This window comes from Dermacentor andersoni, chromosome 5 (assembly GCF_023375885.2).
Source record: "Dermacentor andersoni chromosome 5, qqDerAnde1_hic_scaffold, whole genome shotgun sequence".
NCBI lineage: Eukaryota > Metazoa > Arthropoda > Arachnida > Ixodida > Ixodidae > Dermacentor > Dermacentor andersoni.
This window is the reverse complement of record NC_092818.1, coordinates 162,638,047-162,664,605: the sequence shown is the minus strand read 5'-3', so window position 1 is coordinate 162,664,605 and position 26,559 is coordinate 162,638,047. Positions and strand designations below refer to the sequence as shown.

The following is a 26,559-nucleotide window of genomic DNA, read 5'->3' as shown; positions in this document are numbered from 1 at the left end:
GACAGCACATTATCGCTGTCTATGAAGAACCGCAACATGTTGTCCTCTGTACGTTCCATAGTGCATTTGATATTTTGCATTTATCAAACGACTCTGCAACAATTGCAAACGAGATGGTGGCCCACGTCTAGACATGTTGTCCATCATATGGTCCATAGCACGTTTGATATTTCGCGTTCATCAAATGGCTCTGAAACAGCTGCAAATGAGATAGTGGCCCACACATAGACTAGCCACTTTGCTAGTTTTTCCTGCAACACATATGATTTTCCAGGACAGCAGACACGTGACTTGCTGTCGCTAGCTTAACATGTAAAATAACTTATCGTATGAATCAGCTTTCGTAATCAGACGGAAAGCGGAGCGTCATCGTCATGCTATGAGAGAACTCATTCGGTGGCCATCCACGGTCGTTAGGCTGGCTCCAATTAGGCTTGCAAACGCTGCTACCGTGGGTTTAGATTTGGTCTCATTTCAGATTTCTACGCCCAAGCAATTTTTGGATGAATTTACTCGGGAAAAAAGGTCTTGCTTATAATTGGGTAAATACTGTAATAATTTATTGGGAGCTACTCTTTTCGCTTTAAGGTCTTCCTGGGGCAGGTAAAAAATGGGCATTTTTGACGAGAGAAGACGTGTATTCGACACATTCACTGTACCCTACACTCCACCAAGATGGACGTTGCCACTTTTGGAGTCACCACATCGGTCAACATCATGCGTACATGATGACCATCCAAGTTCTGATTATTCAGCGAAGGCTAATTTCAGGATCAAAATAACAACGGTTTGGCCACATAAAAGTGTATGGGCACCGGCCGGGACCTTAAGTGAGGATTGAATTAACTAGGTTAAACTAACAGAAGTCTGCTGCATATCCCCTAAAGTGAATGAATGAGAATACTATCCTCGTTCTCACCCCTTTTGTGAATTGCAAAGCCTACACTCACATTAAGAGCAACCTGTTTGCTATTCGTGAGGAGTAATCTACCAACCCAGCATAACGTAATGTAGCATCTCTTTAACCACTCACAAGTTTCAGAATGCCAGCTGTCAGCTATCGTTTCTAGCTTGGTATGTGATGCGAAGCATATGCTTTGTGCTGCTTGCACTAAAATTTCAGCAATAGCCTTACAGGTGCTTATTGGAGGGCTGTGCAAACTGTCACATGCCTCAGTGGCAAATTAATTTTCACGCTTTTGGGTAGGGTATATTTTAGGGCAATCACATCAGTATTCTAAGAGGCATCATTCTTTTGCTCCAGGAATGAGTGTGCCAGACTACAAGATGCCATTTGAGGCTGAGGTTGGGGCCTACCCTAGCACTGATCAGATGCAAGTGCTGGTTGCCAGGCACAAAGCACGGCCACTTTTTCCAGACATATGGAAGGACAGCAACCCGGTGAGTTTGACTTGGGTGACAATGAAGATGCACCTCTTGACACCTTAGACTGTGTTGAGCTTCTCTAGTGGCGGCCTTTTGCGGCATGGCTGCTCACTGGCCGGATCACTTCTAGCATTAGCTGTTTAAAGGCAAAGTGTAATGAAATTTCAAAATGTTTAGAAAGCTTGGTCTCAAATGAGGTAGATATAAAGCAGCATCTGCACAAAATGTTCTATTTGGAATATGATCGATACATCACAGAAAGCTATCAAAAATAGACATTTTGGATATACCGAAACTAAAAGAAAAAAATGCAGCCATTATACCACTCGCTGAAAATGATTCAGAAGCCAGAATGTTGAGCACCAGCGCGGCTCCTCGGTGTAATCTCACAAATAAGGTGGCGCCCATGGTGCAATGAAAATCTTTCAGGCAAAATAGCGTGATTTGTGTCACATCCACTAACCGTCAGGTATGCGCATCATATGCTTAGGCGCTATGTTAAAAGGCTGTTAATAAGAAATTGATTAAATTACTGGCCCTGCAGCTTTGCTAAGGCTGATGCTATAGTATATACTACTCATTTATAATTTATTTGGCCAAAGTGAAATTTTGGTGCAATTGGTTTTATAAAAAGGACTCTAAAGCACCTGTTAACCTAATCGCAATATGTCGTAAGTGTGAAATTCCACTGCCTCACTGACTTCCCCATGCACGCATTTGTAAAGAAAAAACGTGGAGGGCGCATAAGCATCGCCTTTAAGAGTGGAACGCGATAGCATTCAGAGAACCCTGACTGCCTTACCTCTCACGCTTTCCGGCAACTGCAGCTTATGTAACCGTAACGTTTACTGGGAAATGTTGGTGGTGTTTCCCGGTATGCATGTAATATGTATTATGTAATATGTGTAATATGTGTATGTATATGCAATATGTGTATATGTAAGTCTGAGAAGATGTAACATAAAAGGCATGCACTGTCGGTGTTCTGTTTCATTATGTCTGTTTGTGGGCTGTCATTTTTAAAATTCCAAGGAATAACTTCGTTAAGAATGTAAGAGAAGGTATGAGCAACTTTAGTGATAGAATGGTGTGGCAATATAACCCGCATATACTGCATGTCATATAGCAAGGCGTGGCATAAACATATACCTAAATATATACGGAAATTTTCGCTCATGGACAACTCTGCAGACGCTGGATTTCCTACTACACAAGGCATTTAACGCTTTCGCGTTAAAATTATCTTGTATCTACGACTATAGAAATGCCCTTGACTGCCTCAAGAGTATAGCCTCTTTTTTCATATGGCTGCTACGTTGTAAACCTTCAATTCTATAAACACTAATGTAGAGGGGTATGACACATTTCACAAAAGTGGTAGTGAATAGGAGAGAGGTATATGTGTTCCTTTATTTCTCCTCCTGTGTCCCATTGGTTTTGTACTGTTTGTCATTGACCCTTGCAGTTTCACTGAGCAGGGTGTAACCATGCAGCTTTACTTTGTTTCTTTTTGCTTGTTCTCCCTTCCACACAAAAAGGAGCTGCTCGACTCACTGTGTTGCATGGTTCACTTGCTCTGCTGCTTTGTCATTCTTGAAGGAACCCAACCGAAGCAGCCATTTATTCTCTGTGAGACCTCAGTATTAAGCCTTCAGTGACGGAGGTGTTCGAAAAGGCGCATTTAAAGGCAAAGAAAGTGATAGTGTTGGTTGTCCTCTCTGCACAATGATGATTGTATCACAATATATGACAACTTGATTGAGTTTTGTTTACTGCAGTTGAAAGGTGCGCTTGTGGGCTCGCTTATCACTTGCTGCAGAGTATTGCCGACTTACAATGTTTCACACCCTTTCCAAAGCTTATCTGCTCTCTGTGGCTTACACATCGTGCTGCTCTTGTACAGGCTGTGCGTGCACTCAAAGAGACGATAGAAGACTGTTGGGACCATGATGCTGAAGCCCGACTGACAGCAGTTTGTGTGGAGGAACGTCTCACTGAACTCCCTGTGTTATGGGAGAGGCACAAAGGCAAGTTGAGCAAGCGTTTCTTTGAAATGTGCCATGGAATCGGCACGTGGATTATACCGTAGGCAAAGCTTGTCGGAGCTTGGGATTTTTACGACGAAATACACGTGCGTTTCCACAAACCCGGGAGTTACTATGTAAATCATATGTAAGATCTGCGCTCGAATACGCATGCTCTGTGTGGGACCCTTCATCAATAACTAACAAAGAAAGACTAGAAAAAGTTCAGTCCATGGCGGCAAGATATGTACTAGATATAGAAATGTATGACAGGCAGTTTAGTGCAACTAAATCTAAGGCAATGTTAAACTGGCGATCTCTCCAGCACCGAAGAGCGTCGTTTCGACTGAAACATTTACACAGCATTTATCACTCTCATACTCGAATTCCGCGTGACGTGTACATAAAGCAGCCTCACTACACATCAGCACGCAAAGATCATGAACAGAAGATAAGAGAATACAAATGTAATACATCGGCCTTTAGCAGCTCTTTTTTCCCAAGAACCATCAGTCAGTGGAACCGACTTCCTTCCTCAGTTGTAGGAATTTCTTGTCCTAACAAGTTCTTTTCTGCATTAAAAGCAATAGAATCTTTTGATCCCTAAGGCTTGATAAATATAGCGTGTACGTCTAGCAATCATCATGACCTGTAAAGAATCCCAGTTGCAAATGACATTTTCTTTTAGTGCCTCTTTTTTCACCTTGTCGCACTGTATCTTAATCACCGAATCGTTGTTTTTTATTTTTTGCAACTTATTATTCGCTTTGTTGTTGTTGTGTTTTTTTTTTGCTTTTTCATATGAGTCTTTGTAATCATTGTGCTTTACGTACATTTTTTTTCACATGCGACATGTGACATCTGCAACGTACCTGTGACCGTCGTGGCTGCGTGCAACTTGGCTGTGTGCTTTTTTTTTTTTTTTTTTTTTTTGTCGGCGTATAATAATGTGTTGTTGGCTTACACAAATTTATGCAAACCTGCAATTTTTATGCTTCTTTCTTCATCTGTACCCCCCCCCCCCCCCTCTGTAATGCCTGAATGGACGCTGTGGGTACTAAATAAATAAAATAAAATAATAAATTGCAGTGTCAATAATATGGTTCATATCATAGGGCAGTTCAAGTTCTTGGCATTTGTTTAATGACATGGTTGACTTCCATTAGTTTTACATCAGTAGTGTGAAATTGGGCAATATTATTTAGCATATAAGCTTCACTCCAGTGGTACAAATGTCTTCTTCTTGCCATGGCCCTTGCTTTTATGCACTTTCATTAGATGATTTAGGGTGTGATTTGAAGGGTGTGTTCAAAAGTTGCACCAGAGTCATTCACTGGCACTCTCGTTATGGTAGTCTTTACCAATCCTGCAATTTCAGTGGAAAACTTGAATTGGGCACTATTAGACAGTGTGAAACTATTAGTTGCTTAGTCTTTTCGCTACCGAAAGGAATCAGCAAAATAATGTCAGTATTGCCACCCGAAGTGCATTAGTGTGTCATAAAATAAGCCTGCTGTAGAGCAATATGACAAGCATATTTTATCAGTAGTTCCAATTGAGGGGCATTCTATCCTAAGATGAACAAGGTTGCAGTCTGGATATATTAATTAAGTTCTTGGGTTTCACGTGTCAAAACCATATGCTGATTATGAGGCACACTGTAGTGGGGGGCTCCAGATATATTACTTCAGAGGATAACTTTACCTGTTGCATGATGTCACATTTAGCACTTTTCCTCACTGGAGCATCAGGCATCCTGTCAATGCACTTTAGAACTAAGTAACACTAAAATAGCGCTCATTGGTCACACATGCCTCTTCTTGTCCTGTCTGCCTCCACTAGTTCACTTATCCTTAGTATGGATAAGTGATGTGGATATGATAAGCGGTGTGAAAAAGTGAATGCAGTTATGCTTGATTTGGCTCATGTGCATGCACTTGCAGCTGGCCTTAGCGTGCCAGGAGTGAGCCCAACGATCAACGCCACGTGGCCTCAACAGCAACGGGCGCCTCCCTTATGCCTGCTCGGAAGCAATGGAGGCCTCTCTGTGTCTGTGGTAACGCAGAGGGACGCAGAGCGCAGCGAAACCACAGCTGAGACGCTGCTATCGCCTAGCCTATCCTCAGATGGGGGTAGCGGACAGCCCAAGAACAGCATCACAAACAATGTGGTGCACCTGCCCAGCATGCCACTTCAACCGCACCAGGGCAGGAATCCATGCCTCGAGCGGAACCTCATGATGGAGCCCGTGGAAGAGGTATATGCCCTTCAGAAAATTTATAGTAAAGTGAGAACACAGTGAAACCTTATATCAGTGAAACACTGATATAACAAACTAGTGGATATAATTAAGGTACAGTAAAAGCTTGTTAATCCGAATTCTGCGAGGATGCTACGAAAATTCAAATTATACGAAATTCGAACTAGTGAAAGTCGGAGAAAACAATCGGTTAAGGCGCGTATATGGTATGACGTAGCATGAGCGTGCACGCGCACATGCTACGTCACGTTGGCGTGAACAACAACATGTATAGTCCGAAGCACTGGCGCAGCCAACGTAACCCAAACGCGGCCAACGTGCTCCAACGTGCCCGACATCGAGATGGCTCTTGCTCCATCCGCGCATTCGCACGCCGACTGCGCCGACCCCCAATGCATGGTGCGGAAAAAAAGAATGTCGCAGTTTCGTCCAAAAGGCAAAGCATCAATTACGATAGCAAATTAGTAGATAGCCATACGAAGTAAGGATAGTAGTTTTATCGGCCATATAAACTTGTAAACATTCACTTACTATCTAAATTAACAAGTACGGTGTCATGCATGCACAGGTGAACATGAACACATCTTGCTCGGTGACCGTGGAAGCTTGCTAAAAAATGCTGCAGTGAGGAATTGCGGCAGCAGCAGTGAGCAAATTGACCTTCGTACATCTCTTGCTTCAAAGCACACGAAACATCCAAAGCATAGCGCATACGAAGCTACCAGCACTATGTACACTCTGCAAACATCACAGATCGCTTTGAAGATGAGGCCCACGCGAGTGCACACTCTGGCCACGTCGCAGATCGCTTTCAAGATAAGGCACCCACATGGCCGCGCCATAAGCAGCAGCCGTTGGAGAAGAATGTCTCTCCTTCGCCTCACCCTCACACGCAACAGGAGAGGGTGCACTTATGCCCCGCCTTCCTCGCTTGCGCAGCGCAAGCAGCATAGCATGATTAGCCGCAAGCAACGCAAGCCGAAAACGTCGGACTACAAATGCGCCTTTGTGCCGCCGACGCTCGCAGCAGAAACAAGAGCTGCACTCTAAAATGTGCTCTCGAAACGCACGACAACCTGCTGCGACGTTTGTCTCCGTTGTGCTTTCGTAGTTGCACCGGCTGCACACTGCTCAATTAGTCCTTTGACCGCTGTCGCACAATGCGCATCACGATGAATTACCAACTAGCCCAGTCTCGCACCTTGCTTCATTACTCAAATCTGATTTGATATTCAAACCTTTTACACTGCAATTCTTTTCCAGCTGCAATTTTATTACATTCAAACCTTGATATAACCATTGCAGGTGGAGAAGAATAGCAACATAAAAGGTTTCAATATCAAATCAGATTTCAATGATGAACTCCACCTTCCCTCCTTTAGTGGTTCTAGTGCATGGAACTCGAGAATGTAATCTTTTTTTAAACAAATATAGCACGGAGTGGCTCATACATTTTGCATTGTTCCGCTGCACACCATTCCTCTCTTCCAGGTGGCCATCAGTGGAAACACCCTTCTCGAACAGGACACGGTTGGGAGAAGCAAAGGACTGCCCCCTTACACCCGACTGAACGAGATGTCCACAACGCCCATCACTGCCACGGCCGAAGACAACAGCGTAGCACTAGCGCTTGGAGACCTGCTAGGGGGATCCACGCGCACCTGCCACCCAATCCCTTATGTGCAGAATGCAGTGCATGTCTCCACTGTCATACCCAAGCAGCCCAACCTACCAGGTAGGTGCAACAGTCTTTCGAAATGCTTTCTGTGGCTGTACTTTTGCAATGCCTGCACCCTGGTGCCAAAAGCAAAAGTTGAGACTGAATGGGTACTGAAGTAAAATTATTTTCTCCACAACCTTGCAAGAAGAAACAAACTTCTTATAGAGTCATATGTAGAAGCAAGGGGCAGTGGTAGTGTGTGGTGAAAGTTGTCCATGATCTAGCAGCGACAAGGGTAAAATGTGTGGGAAGGTATTGCTGCAGTAAACCATTGGCTCCCACATGATTCACAGCGGCTGAGCTAATCTCCATTTACTATAGTATGACTGGGTCAAAGTTCCTATTATGATTCTCATCCCCGTGGAGAGAACACCCGAGGAGTGCACTCTGGTTGGCTGAAGCAGCAGGATGACCCGGTTGAAGTGTGATGGTAAGCACTGGTTGTCAGTGGCAGTGACAAATTCTGTGTGGCTGTGGTCTCAGATTCCATGCTTCTGTAGCTTCTGCATAAGCTCTTTTTTTCAACTTGGCAGCAGAACATGGTATTAGAAGGTGGACAGACTGCATCTGCATAGGAGATATGGCTGTAAATATACTTACAGTGTTGTTTTGCTTCCTTGCAAGTAATATTTGCTTGTAAAACTTATTGAGTTATTGTGTTATTTGGGTGTACCAGATTTTTGTGACCTTAATGTGAATACAACCACTGGTGAAACTGTCTGCAAGAAGTGGAGATAATGCAGGCAGACGACTACAGTAAGCACGTCAAGAAAGTGGACTGTTAGTACACCACTCCTTTTGTCATGTGTAAATGGGCTCTACTGCATCATGTGATCAGAACACCCTTCTCGAGGATTGTCTATGCACTAATGTGGATAAGGTGACATAACATTATACAGATATTACCACGCAAATAACACCACACAAATGCAAAAAGGTGCAGATGTGAAAAGAATTTGATAGTGCCACTGGACAGTATGATATGCAGATGCAATTGGTTCTCATGGCAACCGTGGAAAAAAATGGCAGAGGAACAGCAATGCGACTGCTATTTCTCCCCAGGCACTGGATGATGCTCAGAAGCATTTGACTGACTTTGAGTTGGCTTAAGATTCTGTGGAGGTTACTTCTTCCAGGATTGCTTCTTCCAAATGGTTCTTGCTCCATTCCCAGGGACGCTTTCATTTTTTGAATAGGCAACAGCAGTTGATAAGTCTCTCTTTTTTATTATTTAATGTAGAAGTAAATCACTCAGAAAGAACAATAAAGCCACTGCAGGTACCGAAGCACTCAAGTTGTGAACGTGAAAAAGTGAACACAACCTACGGTAACTGTTGGCCCTCATACTGCCAATGAGTAGCATTGATTTTAAATTGAGAAAGCACATAAGCTGAAGTGAAAGTTGTGCAAATTCTTTATAGCTTTCTCACATTTATTGTGTTACCAGAAAGTATCCTATTTGAACATACTTTGAACCTTAACTTCTGGGTGCAGGCAATGGGCACAAATTGCAGGCTGCTGCCAAGAAGCCTTCAGAGAGGCCGAATCACCATCTGTTTGGAAGCATATTCTGGAAAACCAACAGCAAGGCCCCCAACAATGCCAGCAATGCTGAGAGCAGACCGCAGCGGCGCGTGCTGCGAGGACTGTTCAGCCGCCGATCATGGGACAGTAATAGCCAGGCAGCAACGGGGACAGTTCACAAAGGCCAAGGCCCAGCGCACTCTGAATTAGTGAATGCTGGTGGCTGGGTGGACAAGCTGCCGGTCAACACAGAGGTGCAGATGATGGTGGACGGGGCCTGCCGGGTCAGGCCTGTGTCTGCAGACGCTGAGACGTCTCCGCTCCTTCAGAGCAAGGACATCAACGACAACTGCAGAGACGGTGAGGAGGAGGGCAGGCTCCCGCGACCCACCACGCTGCCTCTGCGGACATACTTGCAGTCCAAGGGTGCCACAGCAGACTCAAACTGTGCCACTGCTCACCAACTGCCATCACTGGTGCGGACAGGCGGCGAGCAGCAGGCTGGACCACTTGCACAGCAGCAGCAACAACAAACGTGCACAAGGGAGGCTTGACAATCTGTGTCATAGTTGCACAACCTCTCTTGCTCCCTTGTAAAAATCATGCATGGCATTCAATTGAATTTCAACAGGAATCTATTGAATGTAACAAAAAGGGCAATAGAAATGTGACAGAATTTGTCTAACAACTTCCACAAGGGCTCTCATTAGTTGATCTGCTGTCACTGTTGTACTGGCTCCTCGACCGACCTTTAAAGCTGCACCTACAATAGCTGTAATCCACTAGTTGATAGTGAGAAGCTTTTCCTTTTCCCTTGTGGTTGAAAATGCTTGTTTCCTACTGATTGCTGCGAGATCACGTTCTTCTGGTGGATTTGATGAGGTAAATATGTTAGGAATCACTAGCAAAATGCACATTCTTGTACCAAGTCAACTTAAGCGGCGAACATGCTGTAAAATCCCACATAGAATGAATCGCCCAAAATTTTGACATGTGAAATTCGGTTCTGATATTGTATGTTATAAGCGCTTTTTAGTATTAGATATATTCCCTTCCCTCTTTAAAGAAAAGAACACACAATCACACATAGCCCCATTGGTCACATTGTACACAGGAAAATTTGTTCCTTTTCTCCTCTTTTGTAGCTCCAAAATTTTCTTTTGTCTATGATATCTGGGTTTATATAATATACAAGTTCTTGCACTACATTTTCGAATGCTAGGAAATGAAACATTGTTCTTAATCTGCTTGTAGAATTTGCCATAAAGACATGAAAAAGTTGTTGCTCCTCGAGTTGCGGAAAAATAACTGCTGGCTTTGTTGTATTCAGTATATACCTTTGTTTTTAAAGCACTAGAACCATTCTTCCATTATAGCAAAGCTGCCTAATTTATCCTTTGATTGTTAAACTTCATGGATTCAGTTGGCTTTGTTGCACTGCAGTACAATTTTTTACAAATTTGCAAATTTTACAAGTTGGCTTTGGCCAATTATATGTAACATTTTCCCAGGAAGAACAGAGCAACCATAGTATGAACATAGTTTATGGCCTATTCAGTGACTTGCTGTAATACACTTCAATGTAATGCAGGCTGAAAGGAATATAATGAAATAACCTACTTTCTCCTCTCTACAGCTTGGCTGAATCAGGGGCCTCATAAGCAAGTACTGCTAGTATACCATTGATTTGTCTATGTACACCACACACCTGAACTAGCCAGGGGTCACAAAGAAATTTCACTCAAAAGAAAAAAAAAAGCTTTGCTTAGTCAATTCGTTATGTCAGAAGAGTGCAATGGCTTGTTCTTTTATGCCTACTTGAAATGTGACTTATATCTACTCCAGTACAATGATTTGACCAGTGAACAATTACTTTTGAGACTTGTTAATATTATTGATTTCTGATCTGAGGTCCATTACTTGAAGACTGCTGGAGGGAAACAGCAAATTCTTTCCTACTAGTCCTGTTCATAATACAACTTATTGGCATAGAGTTTGCTGTACATGCTCATGCCGGTTTAGAGTGTGTCATCAGCTCAATCAAGCAGCTTTTGCAGAGCTGTTGCTGCCCAGAAAATAGTTAGTGGTTCTTTTGGTGCATCCACAAAAAGAAGTAAATAGCGTGCTGTACAGAAGTCAAAGGACAGTGGTAGAATTGAGTCGAGTGGGATGGACAGCATAGTACCTATGGAATGAAGCATTTCTCAAATAACGTACACTCTGAGGTAAGCTAAACAACAATCCTGCGCCTCCTGTGAAGTGCGCCTCCTGTGAAGTGCGCCTCTTGCTGTTTCAAGGTTCCAGCGACTGAACTGTTTGTTCAAGCCAGACTAAAGCCCCTTGGTCTAGGAGGAAGACGGCTACACGCTTGTTTGTGTGAGCTGAAAACAAACTAGACGTGTAGGTAGGTAAGCATGTTGCTGCTAGATGCATTAGCATGGTAGAAAACTGTAAAGTTTAAGTAATATGTCTTAAATGTCATTACTGTTTCCAATCGCTGCCACTGTAGAGAAGTAGTGTTGTTTTTATTTTGTGCTCTTGAGCTCCGAAGGCCCTCTTAAAGGCCAACTGCTATGAAAATTTTGACTACGTAAAAAAAAGCCGTAATATAAGTGGATGCGTCACGAAAACCTAGCAAAAATAGACGATCTTGATGCCGGAACTATAAATAGAGAAACAAATAAAACACTGCCAAGATTGCTTCAATAGTCTATATACTACTCATTTACAACCAATTTAGCCACAGTGAAATTTCGTGGCAGTTGGCCTTTAAATATTGGGTGGCTGCTTTTGAAGGACATGCAAATCATTTTGCAGCCACATCAGCAGCCCAGTGAACCCCACACAGGGTTTACTACGGGGCCTACTCAGCCCCAGATGGCCCCTACATCAGTCCAGCTTTCCGTTCTGCTAGGGTAAATATATCCTTCTGGATGCCGCTAAGCTCACGCATGTTACCACCCTCTGCGAGGAGCGCATGTCTCCTGTCATGTCTGCAGGTCAGATAATTTCCCAGATGACAGTGCAGAGAGTGAGCAGTATGCTTTTCACTGTGTATACAGTTACTTTTGTCCAACCATCGTCATCATCATAGTAGTCCACTCCTGTGCACAGCGTTCTCAAAACTTTCGCTGTTGGTTGCTTTGGTATGCAAAACATGTAGGTGCACTAGAGCTCACAAATACCGGCCATGCGCTTCTGTTGTGCTGTTCCCTTACTTCATCCCCATATCTAGACTCTTCCCTGTAATACGTACTTAGGCAAAGGGGTGCAAAAAAATTTCTTTGCATCCAGCGAGCAAAAGACCAGCGGTTGAAGCCACCTGGTAAGCTGAGCATAATAAAAGCAAGCTAGGTATACCTGTACAGTGACAAGACTTTATTTAAAAAACAGGGAGTAGCAAAAGACACCCATTAAGTCAGCATACTGAGACACCTGGAGACACAAAGCTGCAATGACCGTTGCTTTTGCATCCGAATTCAGTGTAGATATATGCATACATTTGTACAGCTATGATAACAACTGGTGCTGCTGCATGTGCCTGAGATGACAGTCCTGTAAGCAGCCCAATAATATGGCGTGGCATGCATTACAAAAATTGTGTGCCACGCAAGCTGTCTGCAGATTACTTTCCAAGGGCCGAAATTCAGTATTAGAAATGGAACATTTTATTTTTGGTTTGGTGGGACAGACCCAAGCAACGTTTATGTACAGATCTTCCTATCACCTTTATTTAACAGTGAGGACAGCTTTAATTAGGACTCATTTAACTGCTGCCACCTTGAGCTTTAACGAGTAAACTTGGCAACTGTACTATTTGATGCGTAATTTTGGGACCAGTCTGGAAATGCCAAAAAGAGTTTAAGGGCACATTTGCAGTCATTGCGCGAGTCAGTTTTGCAACACCACTGTGATGAGAAAAATGTTTGCATTAGCAGCACAGGATTTCGAAGGGGGCGGATAGCAACTAAATCTAATATGGTCTGTCGTGAAACCCGGTTTTGGCTACAGAGAGAGTGCAAGTCAGACAATTCTCGCAGAATTCTGAGTTTTTTTTCCACAACTCAGGGAATCCTTGAAATTGTCGCTGCGTAGCAAAAAGTAGACTAGGAAATACCTATTGTTAATCGAAACACCCTAAAAAAGGGGGTGACTGCATGACGTTGTGGGCCAACTGTGTGCATTTTTTTCCTCTGACCTATTTATACTTCCACACTGTGCAGGTCACCCTTAGTTTGCATACTTGAGGGCAGAGGCTTGTTTCATTTTAGGAATCTCCCTCGCTAGTTAGCGCAAGAGTAGATAATGACTGTAGGCATGTTCATGTGCGGACACAGACTCTTCTGGTTGGGTTGTGTGCGATATTATACTCTTCATTATTCATAGCAGGGAAGGTTTCTATTTTCGGCCTGAAAGGAGCTATCCAAGTTGCTACTGATCAAAAGTGATCTCTGTATCCACAGGGCACTTTTCTGGTCATGTCATCAACATTGCTATGCTGTCTGTCTTGTGCTAGTTGTAAACACTCCGCAATGTTAATGTTTGTCGCCCACACAACTTTGGAAGCAGTTCCTGGTTGGCGTTTTGGTCGTGATAACACTGACATGTTTTTCGTCGTGTAAATAGTTGTATAATGCAGAAAGAAAAGCAATGTTAAAAAACCCTTCGGTTCTCAAACTTCCTGAATGGATATGCAAGAGGGAACAGTTGATCTACGACAGGAAGAAAGTCTTGAAGCTGTGATAACTGTGCAGAGTTTTTTTTTTTTTTTTTTTGAAGCGAAATACCAACATCAACGAGAGATCATGTGTAGTGGAAGTGTTGTGAATGGAATGCTGTCTGTTGTGATACTTGAAGGTGGTTGGTGCTGTGTGGCACCAGCCAGAAAAGGAAGACATCTTGCCGACACATGTTGGCCTGTGTGTCCTTGACACTAATGTCATTGCAACAGGGTACTGCTGTACAGAGGGCTTGCCTTATGGAAAGTACGTGTGTGTGTGTGTGTATAGACCCAGGATACTGCCACAGTCATGGTTTTCAGCGGGGTTAATGTGACTTGTCTTTAGTGCAAACCAATCTTAAGTGCAGGAAACTGGCTTTATTGCCTGTTGCTCCTTCCTGCCCCTTCATTAAATGAGAGAGAGGGAGAGAGCGTTGAGTGAACTAGTGGCATCACTGCAGCAGGTTAGTGAATAAATGCCTTGAAAACGTAGACTTCATGACCACTGACACATGACCTGCAAGACGCACGAATGCTCATTTTGCCACATGCTCACACCTTCTGAATGTACTTTCAAGTAGCACTCTTCAAGTCAAGTGCTCTACATGGAGTATTGGACAGGAAGAAGGAGGGACTTGGAAACATGAACGACTTTGTGTGTGCAGAAACATTCTTTAAGCCATGTTGAGGTTGTCATCTGAAATACCTTTTGACGTTGAGGTGCTGTAGCTAGTTGGGTTTGATGGAAATGCACGAAGTGATTTTTGTCGGTGCCCTGCAACCTGTCACCTGCTACATTTCTTTATTCTTTTTTGCATATATCTTTTCTTTAAGCGCTGATGTGTGTGAATTTGTAAGACATTTCTTTTTGCCTTCGATTGGTCTTTGCTTGCTGACGATTTTGTACTTCTGAGAAGTTGAATTGTTACTGCCAATGGAATTCAGTGTGGGGCATGTAGGAATTGGAAAGATATTTCAGGCATCCAAAGGTGCAAAGCTTGGACTCTCATTACAAAATGCCACATGTCTAAATGCATTTGTGGAACTTAGATAATGCAGGCCTGTCTGCATGATTGAATACATTTTAGAGGACTGCAAATAAACAAACGGTGAGTATTACAAATATCTGTTAAAACATTGAAGTTTCACTAATGACCGTTACGAGATATGGCTGGGGCTTCCCCAAAATATACTGTAATATCGATGCTTCTCGCCTAGAGATTTGTGTTGCCATAGGTGCTGTTGCATAGAGCTGCTGAAACTGCACCTGCCTGTCAAATATATTCAACACTACATGGATCTGAAAAAGGCAAGAGTAAAGGAGTGACACATGAACACAAGCATCAAATTTCAAGTAGAGTTCTTTGTTCATACAAGTTGCTATATCTCCCATAGGCCCCATGTTTCAGAATTGGGACACGTTTATTGGCCAAAGTGTTTGGGGTTTGCCAATTGTCACGTCACTTGTGGGTATCAAAACAGAATAGAAATAACCATGCCTGCTATTGTTTAGCGCAAGAACTTATAAACATGAGTGGAAACACCCATCAAGTATATAGAACTGGTGCATACATGTTTGTCTGCCTTCTCTCACAAAGACTTAGAACTCTGCGCTTGCATCTTTTCCATGCTCTCATCCGACCTATATAGTTGATGATAGCCACATATGAGAGTCTTAACATTGTTGAATATGTAATTTTGTTTAGAGAGCAGGACTCGGATATAAAGCTAAGGTAATGTGTCACGTATTTTGACTTAAAAAATTTGAAAGCTGACCGCAGGTGGTGGATTCGTCATGAGGTCGTTATACATTGGCTCACTTCATTCCTGTGATCTCTACAGTTGCCACAGCCATGTTTATTTTTTATGAGCAACATTATGATTTATAGCTTTATTGACTGTCGGCAGTAAAGCTAGGAATCTTCATAACGTCAGCAAACATTGCTCTGTTTCACAACATCACGGTAATGTTGATGATGCCAGGTTTGGCGTTTCGAGACCAGCTTTAATAACAGATTAAGATACCTTGCGTTTCGACAACCTTTGTACTCTCTATATGTCACTTTTCTATGTCTGAGAAGCATGTGGTCGAGTTTATGTAATTTCGAAAGTATGCATCCGTATTCCTTTGAACAATTCTTGAACTGTTTTATACATTGCATTGTGAGTAGATGGTGGCCACTCTAGCCTACTTGCGCAGATGCTTTGCAAGCTAAGCTAGAGGGAGCTGTAGTTTTCATTAGGTACTTTGACTATTTGAGTGAATATTGTTCTGGAATTAAGCCAATGACTGCATTAACTGATAAAGTTTGCTGCAATAAAAGAAAAACCCCATGTTAATGTTTGTACAGAGTGGTTTAAAATGTATGGCTTGCTGTTAGAATGAGTTTACCAATCAGACAGTGCCTGAATAAAATTGAATTAACAATGCAAGAGTTTTATTGCATCAGTAGCCAACAGTACCATTGCACCAAAATAAAAAATTGTTCCAAGTCTTTTTGTTGTGTTAGGAGAATGACGTAGTGTAGCAGTGTGTGCAGTAGTTGCTCATAAAAAAAAAAAAGAAGAGGAGACAGAGAAATGGGAGAAGCCATAGCACAAGTTCTTGCACTTGCATTTGTGATGATCGTGTGTTCAGGGCAACGCCAAGTGCTAGTGAGTGTAGCTTCCAAGCAAACACTATAACTGAGTGTGCCTACTTGTTGTAGCACCGAGTTGCCATGGTGGCCGTGGTCCACGAGTGTGTGCCGGGGGGCTTTCATGTTTTTGAGTGGCATTGCGGTGAAGAAGTTGAAGAAATGAATGTTTCTAGTTTTTTTTTTTTTTTTTTTTTTTGTGAGCTCCATAGACTAGACCAAAATGATAAGGGAGGGCAAGAATAGAGGAGGAGTCATTTTTATGAAGCAAATGTAGATAGGAGAGTGAGCAAGAGAATAAAACCAGAAACAATCAAGTGTGTGCGTATGCTTGCAAAATGTGATGGCATTGTTTGTTGATGAGAGAGAGAGAGAGGAGTTTGACGTGTTGTTTGTATGCTGCCTCGGAGACACAGTCAGAGGAAAGAGTTTATGTATGAGCAGCAAGTTTTTCCGGTTGTCTGACATCTTTCTGTAAACATGTCTTTTTTTTCTTATGTCTGTGACAGCAATGTTTTTCTTTAATCAATTTGAACATGCAGCATGTATCAGCATGCCTTGTATTGCAACTTTGATGCTTTTAGCAACTGCGTTTGCTACCAACAGCACATGAATGTTTGTCAATCCATTGTGTGAGCACCAAACATTGATCAAGTGGCCAATTGAATACTTGCTATTGAAAAAAATTGGCTTATTGGGAACGTCCTGAGTGCATCTTTCCTATATTTTAGGAGCCCTTCAAGTAAGTAAACTTCAGATTAGTTTTTATTTATTTGTTGCTTCCTGTCAAAGTTAAGACATGCTGGTGCTGCATTTTTGATCAATAAATTTTTTCCATGTTTGAATCTGCCTACACTCATTTTTTACTGATCCGTCATGGTGGCTAAGGCTGCCAGGCACGAGGTTCAGTGCGATTCCTGAACATAGTTGCTGCATTTTGATGGAGACAGAATACAAAAATAAAGGCCTGTGTGCAGAGCCTTAAAAGAATCCCACTTAGTCAAAATATAATTCGAAGCCCTCTGCTATAGCGTCTCTCACAGCATCCAAATTTGCTATGGCACATTAAATCCCACCAGCTACCGACCTTCATAAAACCTACCACAGCTTGCCATCTCAATTCAGATTCCTTAGGCAGCTGCCATGCAGTTGAATACACTGGAGGTGAGTGAACCTTCAATACCTCAAATTCAAATTAGAGCCCTATTCATTCAGTTCATATTCTGCATGAGAATTTGTTGATATTCAGAATATTCAAATAAACAAAGAGAGATGAAAGCGCATGGTCGGTTGTAGCCCATCAGTTTCCGAGTATCTGTGCTATTGTTATGCAGAAGCACTGGTTACTGAGAGAGCAACTCAGCAGCAGGTAAAAAACCTTGTGGCAGCACACGACATGATTACAATGTCTAATGGCATCCCTTTTGAATTGTAGTGATGATAAATATACATCAATATTAACAATAATAAGTCAAAATCTAGCACTCTGCTGATCTCTGATTATCTGGTTATGTTACTGCTGCCTGCAACGATCCTGCCCTCAAAATGCAACAGCAGTGCCCTCTGTGAGTAAAGAGCTAGGCAGACGGCAAATCATGGCCAAGGGGTGCAGCAATCGGAAAAGTCATTTAGTGCAGTGATGGAGATTCCACCATGCAAAATGCTACAGAAATTGCTGGAAGGACCAACTGTTGGGCTAGCTAGTGTGCATAGCTGATGAGGGGAATATAGGACACAAACAAAAACGAAAAAAAGATTCACAGTAAAAAAAGGGAGACAGACAAAAGCATTTCTCGCTACAAGAACTTCCATAAACCGCCATTTGCAGTTAAAGAAAAAATAAGGAAGGATAGTGATTAAGGATTTCATTGTTCAGCCATTCGTTAAGGACTAAGTGGTTTTTGCCATATCAAAAGTTATATTAAAAAACACTTGCAAAGAAGGAATACACTGCAATATTTTCCTTCCCGAGCTTCCGAAGCAGCTTTAAAAACCCTCTTTGTACTGCTGACGAGTATAGTCATCATGAGCAAAAGTATGTTCAGCTAGAACATATGATCATCTGTTAAGTTCCTTGTAGTTGCAGCTTTTGACACTAGATGGCCTCCCTGTAGTCTTTATTTTTGGATGCTTCAATGCTTGCATTGGAAATGCGGCTTGACTATGCACTTTCGAGGAAATGCGGTGTGGAGAGGGTTAACGCACATGTAAACAGCCTGAACAGCAACATTTCATCTAATTATTCCAACCAATGCACAGCATGAGGAAATCCAGGAGGAAGTATTAGGGCAACATGCTGCCACAGAGCTACATTCATGAGGGAGTGTTTGCTCAGTATGGCAAAACGTTCATGATTAGCTTTGTACAGTGACTGCTTTGAAAAGGCAGTTGTGCTGAGCTTGGTCCCTGGGCTAGGAATTGAGATCTCAACTAAGGAATCTCGCATCCCGTTCAGGCGCTGTGTGCACAAACCGTGCATGTCAAGATACAGAATCAAAAGTAAAGCACTGAAAATAATATTTGAAACATGTTGCATACATCTTGAAACACTTCTGAGTGAACCTGTGCTGGAACTTTGAATAATATGTGTAAGGTGTTCTAGTATCATCATCAGCCTGGTTACGCCCACTGCAGGGCAAAGGCCTCTCCCATACTTCTCCAACAACTCCGGTCATGTACTAATTGTGGCCATGTCGTCCTTGCAAACTTCTTAAATCTCATCCGCCCACCTAACTTTCTGCCGCCCCCTGCTACGCTTCCCTTCCCTTGGTATCCAGTCCGTAACCCTCAATGACCATCGGTTATCTTCCCTCCTCATTACATGTCCTGCCCATGCCCATTTCTTTTTCTTGATTTCAACTAAGATGTCATTAACTCGCGTTTGTTCCCTCACCCAATCTGCTCTTTTCTTATCCCTTAACGTTACACCCATCATTCTTTCCATAGCTCGTTGTGTCGTCCTCAATTTGAGTAGAACCGTTTTCGTAAGACTCCAGGTTTCTGCCCCGTAGGTGAGTACTGGTAAGACACAGCTATTATACAATTTTCTCTTCAGGGATAATGGCAACCTGCTGTTCATGATCTGAGAATGCCTGCCAAACGCACCCCAGCCCATTCTTATTCTTCTGATTATTTCTGTCTCATGATCCGGATCCGCCGTCACTACCTGCCCTTACCACTTCCAGTGCCTCGCTACCTATTGTAAATTGCTGTTCTCTTCCGAGACTGTTATACATTACTTTAGTTTTCTGCAGATTAATTTTTAGACCCACTCTTCTGCTTTGCCTCTCCAGGTCAGTGAGCATGCATTGCAATTGGTCCCCTGAGTTACTAAGCAAGGCAATATCATCAGCGAATCGCAAGTTACTAAGGTATTCTCTATTAACTTTTATCCCCAATTCTTCCCAATCCAGGTCTCTGAATACCTCCTGTAAACACGCTGTGAATAGCATTGGAGAGATCGCATCTCCCTGCCTGACGCCTTTCTTTATGGAGGATTACGGTGGCTGTGGAGCCTCTATAGATATCTTTCAGTATTTTTACATACGGCTCGTCTACACCCTGATTCTGCAATGCCTCCATGACTGCTGAGGTTTCGACAAAATCAAACGCTTTCTCGTAATCAATGAAAGCTATATATATAACGGTTGGTTATATTCCGCACATTTCTCTATCACCTGATTGATAGTGTGAATATGGTCTATTGTTGAGTACCCTTTACGGAATCCTGCCTGGTCCTTTGGTTGACAGAAGTTGGAATGTAGACAGCTGGTTGTTTGCTCTTGGTGTCAGTATGTCGTTGTATAGTGGGTTCACTTCTTCCTTCATTTTTTTTTTTACAATGTGTTAGTCTGGTTATATTTGTCAAATGGCTGGACAGATGCTTTCCAAATATGGCAGTCATGAAACGGTTCACGTTCTGATATAGGATGTTTCTGAAGAGAGTTCTCGCAAGGGGTTCACATTCTGTAAACTTGAAGGAACTTGCTGGAGAACTGTAAATTCTTGATTCGTTATGCAGCTGTACACTTTTCACAATTCTGAGATGCAATAAATGTGAATAGTGCATGCAAATCACACAGTACGCAAGACTCGTCCAAGGATAAGGACAATCCTATCGCATTCACATAAACCATGATAAAGCATGGGTGGAACACTGACCAAGTTAGAAAGAAGACAGTTACTGTCCAGCAGCCTTCATAAACAGAAATTTTAATTGATGATTTAGCCAATTAAAAATATAAATAAGTACTATTAAGCCTCAATATAATGAAATTCTCGATATAACAAAGCATATAACGTTTCATAACCTCTTGTCCATCATGTAATTAGAACCTCAATATAACGAGGTGTGCATACGATTTCAATAGAACGAAATTTCGCTTCCGCAGCAAAGGAGTGCAGAGACAATAAATGGAAACTTCGACGGACACAGATGGTCAAATGATTGAATTACAAGCGGCTGCTTGCAAACCCACCTCTCAAATAGCGCGCGGCGCGACAAAAGCGACCGCCGAAGTGAAGCCGCGTCATGTTCCGTATAAAGTCCAAGTGCGATAGGATCCTGTGGCGCCCCGCGCACCTTGTGCTTTAGGTGCAAGCGAAAGTGTGATAGGGCGAGAAAGATGGCTTCACTAGTGTTCCTGTATATGCTCCCGCAGGGAGCAGAGTTGCGCATACCTTTTCCGGCGCCGCTCGCACCGCTATTGGCCGAGCGCGAAAAATGACGTCAAATGATCCGCGCCGCTGCGAAGCCAACTTTACGGGCGCATCGCCGACTCATGCGAACTCGTCGTTTCCGTCAGTACCATCGCCATTGCAATCAGTGGACCGTCGATCGTGCGTTCAGAGGAGCAGCTAGAAGCTCTTGCATCTTGAATCTTTTTCTATTTGCAGATTTGCTGCTACTAAATATTAAGCACTACTAAATAGTAAGTACTACTAAATAGTAATAGTAAATAAAAGTAAGCTTTGCTTAAAATGTGCACATGTCAACATTTGAAATGCGCTTAAATCTGTGTCTGCACCGCATGTATCGAAAACGTGCAGCTGTTGTGAACGATGGTTAGTGATAAATGGCGCTCTGTTAACGGTCACTGACATAACTGCAGGCACGATAGCTCTCTTGGCGACGGTCATTAATCGGCTGGTTTCGGCAGCCAAAATGCGCTAAGTGTCCACCTTACGTGTGTTAAGTTTTAAACACTCTTTAAAACATTTCTTGCTTTCTGGCCATGATAAGACAACTTCATATGCATGCTGAAAATCATTGCACCGCTGTTTGTGGCAACGTACTGCGCGTTTGCGAGCGAACTTTGGAGCTGTTCGAGCCACGGGAGTATATTATTTTGGGGAATCGAAGGCGTTCTCACCCCATATTTGTACGTTCGTGTGTGTGTTTGTATATGCGTGTTTACATAGGTACATACAAAGTTTCGGTTGGTTGGAAGCCCACCCCCTCCGGCTGCACGAATGACTCGTTCGAGCGTAGCCTGTATTAACAAGTGCCCTTTGCTAAGCGCCTGCGAACAATTGGCGCTTGTAGCTCGCGACCACCAGAGAAAAAGGCGGAACACCGCGCGGCATTTGGCTCCTGCGCGCGCGAGGAGTGGCTTCGCTGCAGAGCTGGATCACGGCGGCGGAACTATGCGCTTCACGTACGAGTTCCGCCTCCTAGCGCGAGCAAAGGGAAAGAGGGGGAGGGGGGCGAGTTCGCGGAAACGCGTTCAAGTGCCCGTGAGGGATGGGCGAGGGAGGTGGGTAAGTAGGTGCGGGTCGCGATTTCTGGCACGCATGCTGGCACGCGTCTCGGCCGTGGCTGCGCATGGTTGTAAGCGCGGCTGAGCATATACGTAGCTGCGCACCCTGCTTAAGAGGTAATCTGCCGCTTGTGTGAAGAGTGGGCGTGGCATCATGTAAGCTGTCTTCCCGCGCGTTGAGTATTGAAGGTTGCGTAATCTCGAGTTTCGGTGACTCGTTGGAGCGAGAGGCAGACGAAGCATTCGTTCCCCGCTGCCGGCGCTTTTCATGATAGCGTCATCCCAGTGCTGGCAACGCTATCTGCCGCGGGGGCGGAGTGCACGCGAAAGCGTCGCTGGCTTCGCTTAATTCGTACCGCCTATGTAAAGATATCGTCGAAGTGGCATGAAACTGCATCATTTGTCGCCGACTCCCAAATTCATCAAAATGAATTTTCTCATTCAAATGAGCTTTTTTTCGACTGCCCAGTAACTCGGAAAATCCTGCGGCCACTTTCCGTGCAAGAAAAATCGATCGGTGACTGTACTTACTTGCATAAAAGGTCTAATTTCAATACAACAACATTTCGATATAACGAAGCAACTTGCCGATTTTACCTACTTCGTTATATCGAAGTTTAACAGTACTACTTTAAAATCGGCAGACATCAGAACTATCTAGGTACAAAAATAAACCTTGGCACAATCAATAAACAAAATATGGAGTGGCATAAACAACTGGTTTTAATACTGGAATATATACAACACGACATAATTATACATAATCGACAAGCTATCGCTTGCCAGCCAGTTGCTGTTTCATAGTGGCGATTTTTTCACTGACTGCACGGTTGGCCGCTGTGCACTTTGCCAGGATAAAGTTCAAAGCACCCTCGTCCTTCTGCTCAAAGGCAACCTTCGCAGCTTCCTCCAAATTGCTGTCAAAGAAAAGTATTTTTTATTTGTATGCATCAGTCACTAAATCACATGAAAGGCAACAACCAGTGCTTAAATGTTGATAGACCAAACAAAAATCCTAACCACACAAAGCTTAAGATATTTTAGTAAAGGCTTTAAGAACCTAAGCACTGACAACACATTCTGGGCCCAGCAGAACATGCATTCACATGTGAAGAGGGCAACCTTATAATGAACTCTGATTTAATAGTTCAAGGAAATGTCTATTCTTATTTGTAAAGTGCTGCACTTGTATTCTTCTATGGCTATAAATAACTAGGCAAAACAAGAAGGATGTGCTGTCTGCCCTAATGTTTGTAGTGTTATCTGATGTCAGCTTTCCAAAACATAAGTGCTGCAAACATGAAAGTAAGTTCAAAATGGTGTTGTACCATTCATATTCTCTTGTGGTTGGTTATACTAGTACATACCATATGCTTCACCTTAGTCAACCTCTTTCTCATTGTAGTTTACTCAACATGTATGGTGTGAGGGACAATCACTACTCAACTCACAGCAGCAATACTTTGACACGCACTAAAACGTTTTCGCTTCTGTGCAAAAAAATGACCGAAGCCCAGGATGTCCAAAATAATTGATCAGTTATTCCCATTAAAATAGACACACTAATTATATAGCTTTACGCAGTATCATAAGAATGCGTAATTTGCTAACTGTCTTTCCATGCACTGGATTGTTTATATATACTAAAAGGAACAAATGTGCGAGTTGTCTTAGTAAACTAAGGTGATACGCTTCCAGTTGGTAAAAAAAAAAAAAAATCAAGTGATAACACCTCAAGACACTGAAATGTCAGCATTTTGTACTTATTTTGGCACTAAACTATGTTTACTGATGAACAATAACACAATCAACAAGGAACAAGAAAGAAGTCCCTAATGTACCTCGCTATTCTTCATCTGTATATAATACCAACTCGGCCATTATTCAGTACTTCTTAGGACTATGATTAGGTAATACAAAAAAAAAAATGAGACTTTAAATAAATTAGACTAATCACATACAGGAAATATGCAAAGATGCAGTAGACGGTAGCATTAGTCATGCAAAAATCATGCAATTATTTCCACTCACAAATGTTACTACCATGTTTCCAGAACACTGGAAGATATACAACAGGGAAGACACAAGACACCAGCTAAATGACAAGGTCAGCAACAGGAACAAGAGCCTTGGCTGGCTAATTGCAGCACCAGTGGCAAGAGTGAGATAAAATGAGGGCCTAACTGAACACCATGGCACTAGGTAACCAAATACCATGAAACTACAGTGACGAAGGCACATACCCAATCTTCACAAGGTATCTGACTTTGTTCTCCTCCTTGACCTTTAGCATGTACTTTTGTGCTTCAAACTTGTTTCTGTGCTCCAAGCAAATATCTACGAAAGGCTGAAAAAGAACAACAACAAACAGCTCACATACCAGCGAGCTGGAATATTAATGATGTAAAATGCGCCAGCTACACTCACCTCATATCCAATGGGTGACTTCTTTGATTTGGAGAACTTTTCCAGTTCTATCCAATGCTCTTTCTCAGCCAACACCTTTATTTTAAGCCACCAAAACCTGGGCAAGAGCATATATCAAGGTATTAAAACACTATATTTCATGCTGTGAAAGCTCAATAACTATCAATCAGATAAATATGCTGCACATTTGCAATTTCTCTCCTCATTGCCACTGCCACTACCTGAAGTGAGCAGCCAAAGCATCAATGAAAATGCCAAATTCAAGAGTATTCTTAAAGTTCATGTACAATTTTGAGAATAGCTGCAAAATAGCCAGAGTGCTGACATACTAAGATTATTTTTATCACCCAATATCAGCCTTTCGAAATGGATACCACACGCTAAAGTTTAAAATTCTGAAATATGGTATGCAAATGTGAAAAGACATGTCTTCAAACTTTGAATTACAAATGTTTACAGTCACGTTACATGTCATTAAAACAAAAGGAGCCATGCCAAATACTACAGCACATCATAATAGATGAATACAATAGAAAGCAAGACAGAATGCAGCTACTTGCCAATATCAATGTAAAGTGAAAGTACCTTAAATGAAGTGTTTAAGGCCCTAACATACATAAAACATAGGCATACTGAACTTCAAACATGCAAATAAAAGTATACATGTATACCCCAGAACCTTATTTGCACTACTGCAAGGAACAGTAACAGACTCTTTAGCATTTCTTAAATTGCTATTGGGCATCGCTTGACAGAATAGTCAACCATTCATTCCAGATTATGGCACAGCCATACATTAGAAGGATATCCTCATTTAGAAACATCGACATCTTTGCTGGTTGGTGTCAAAATTAAAGTCAATACCAGAAGGTGGGTGTCTGAATTTACATGCAATGTTATCTTCAGAATACAAAGCACATTTCTTGCCCACCATACAGGAATTATTTTTTTGGAATGGCAATTAAAACTTCACTTTGTACGCTCTACCTTGTACACTCGCTACTTTAGCAACACATCAGAGAAATAATGTTTACTCTTAATCTAAAGTGGGAAACTTGATAGCACTTCTAACAAATCTTGACATCACTTAGAAAAATGCTCACTAGCAAATGAGCTCTCAATGTTGCAATGCTGCTGCCACTTCAAGTGAAACTCTAGAGAGATCTTGTAACTTGCCTTTTATCAGGCACCTTGAAGTCTTTGCAAAGCTCCTCGGCTAACTTCATCTCCCCAATTTCCATGAGCCGCTGCATTGTCTCATGCACCGACAGGTCAAGGAACTTATCATGAAACTTGTCCTCCAGTTTCAGCTGGTACCTCATCAACCTCATTTGGTCCTCTGTTTGCTGTAACCAAACATCACAGGAATAGAAGCACTTGTCACAAAATTTGTCCTCAAATTTCGGTTGTTAGCCTCTGCATGAGCTTTATTCTTAATAGGTCACTTCTTGGGCCATGACTTTCATTTAACAGCTTAACAAACATTTATAAAAATATTTGTTGATGGGTACACATCTCATCAACCTTAACGTCTCGCAGCCGCCAACAGTGCTGACAGAGTAAGCAGCAGAAATGTGTTGTCACCACTATGAGCTACTGCACTAAACTGTCCAAAAACTGCACTGAAATATGAGGTCAAGGTACTTGAGAATGGCACTTCACCATGACCGGTCTACGTAGAGTACACTGCAATTTCCTCACCACAGCGCAGAAGTCGTTGCTTCCTTTCTTGCTCCCCTGCTTGTACTTGGCAGCAGCTGCTTGTAAACAAGCGATTCGCTGCTCGGTACGCTGAAACAGTTTGCAGCAAGCATAAACATCCTGCATTTCTGCGAAACTGTGAGCAAAATGTCTGTGCACACAATTCAAAAGTGTGTGTTTTAGAGGGACACTAAAGAGAATTAGCTGATTTAGTAAATTACGCTTTTACAGTACAAGAAAACAAAAACACTCTTATTGTGAAAACATTTATTTGTTGTGATGATTTGTCCACATCTGTGTTCTATACACAGTAACAGGTGGTCATAAAGATGCCGGAGGTGAGGTGCATGGCGTGGCCTCTTAAACATAGAGAATGCGGGGCAGTAGATGAGGCCAGGGACA

The 26,559-nt window shown here is 42.5% G+C and overlaps 2 protein-coding genes across 3 annotated transcripts in view; one reads left to right on the top strand and one right to left on the bottom strand.

Annotated features, from left to right (window-relative positions):
• wit (kinase protein wishful thinking) overlaps positions 1-17,115 on the top strand; it is a 121,794-nt gene extending 104,679 nt beyond the window's left edge. For both annotated transcript variants that reach the window (XM_055071239.2, XM_055071238.2), the window contains exons 9-13: positions 1,265-1,401; positions 3,290-3,413; positions 5,354-5,667; positions 7,162-7,405; positions 8,885-17,115. In XM_055071239.2, the coding sequence (XP_054927214.1) occupies positions 1,265-1,401; positions 3,290-3,413; positions 5,354-5,667; positions 7,162-7,405; positions 8,885-9,468 (1,403 nt within the window). In that variant the 3' untranslated portion in view covers positions 9,469-17,115. The remainder of the gene's footprint in view (positions 1-1,264; positions 1,402-3,289; positions 3,414-5,353; positions 5,668-7,161; positions 7,406-8,884) is intronic.
• A 5,614-nt stretch (positions 17,116-22,729) lies between these two features.
• The window catches only part of Vps16A (vacuolar protein sorting 16), a 50,988-nt gene continuing 47,158 nt past the window's right edge, over positions 22,730-26,559 (bottom strand). Inside the window, exons 19-23 of the mRNA XM_050179090.2 lie at positions 26,158-26,247; positions 25,633-25,802; positions 24,457-24,553; positions 24,273-24,376; positions 22,730-22,946 (exon numbers count right to left, since the gene is read on the bottom strand). Of these exons, the coding sequence (XP_050035047.1) occupies positions 22,802-22,946; positions 24,273-24,376; positions 24,457-24,553; positions 25,633-25,802; positions 26,158-26,247 (606 nt within the window). The 3' untranslated portion in view covers positions 22,730-22,801. The remainder of the gene's footprint in view (positions 22,947-24,272; positions 24,377-24,456; positions 24,554-25,632; positions 25,803-26,157; positions 26,248-26,559) is intronic.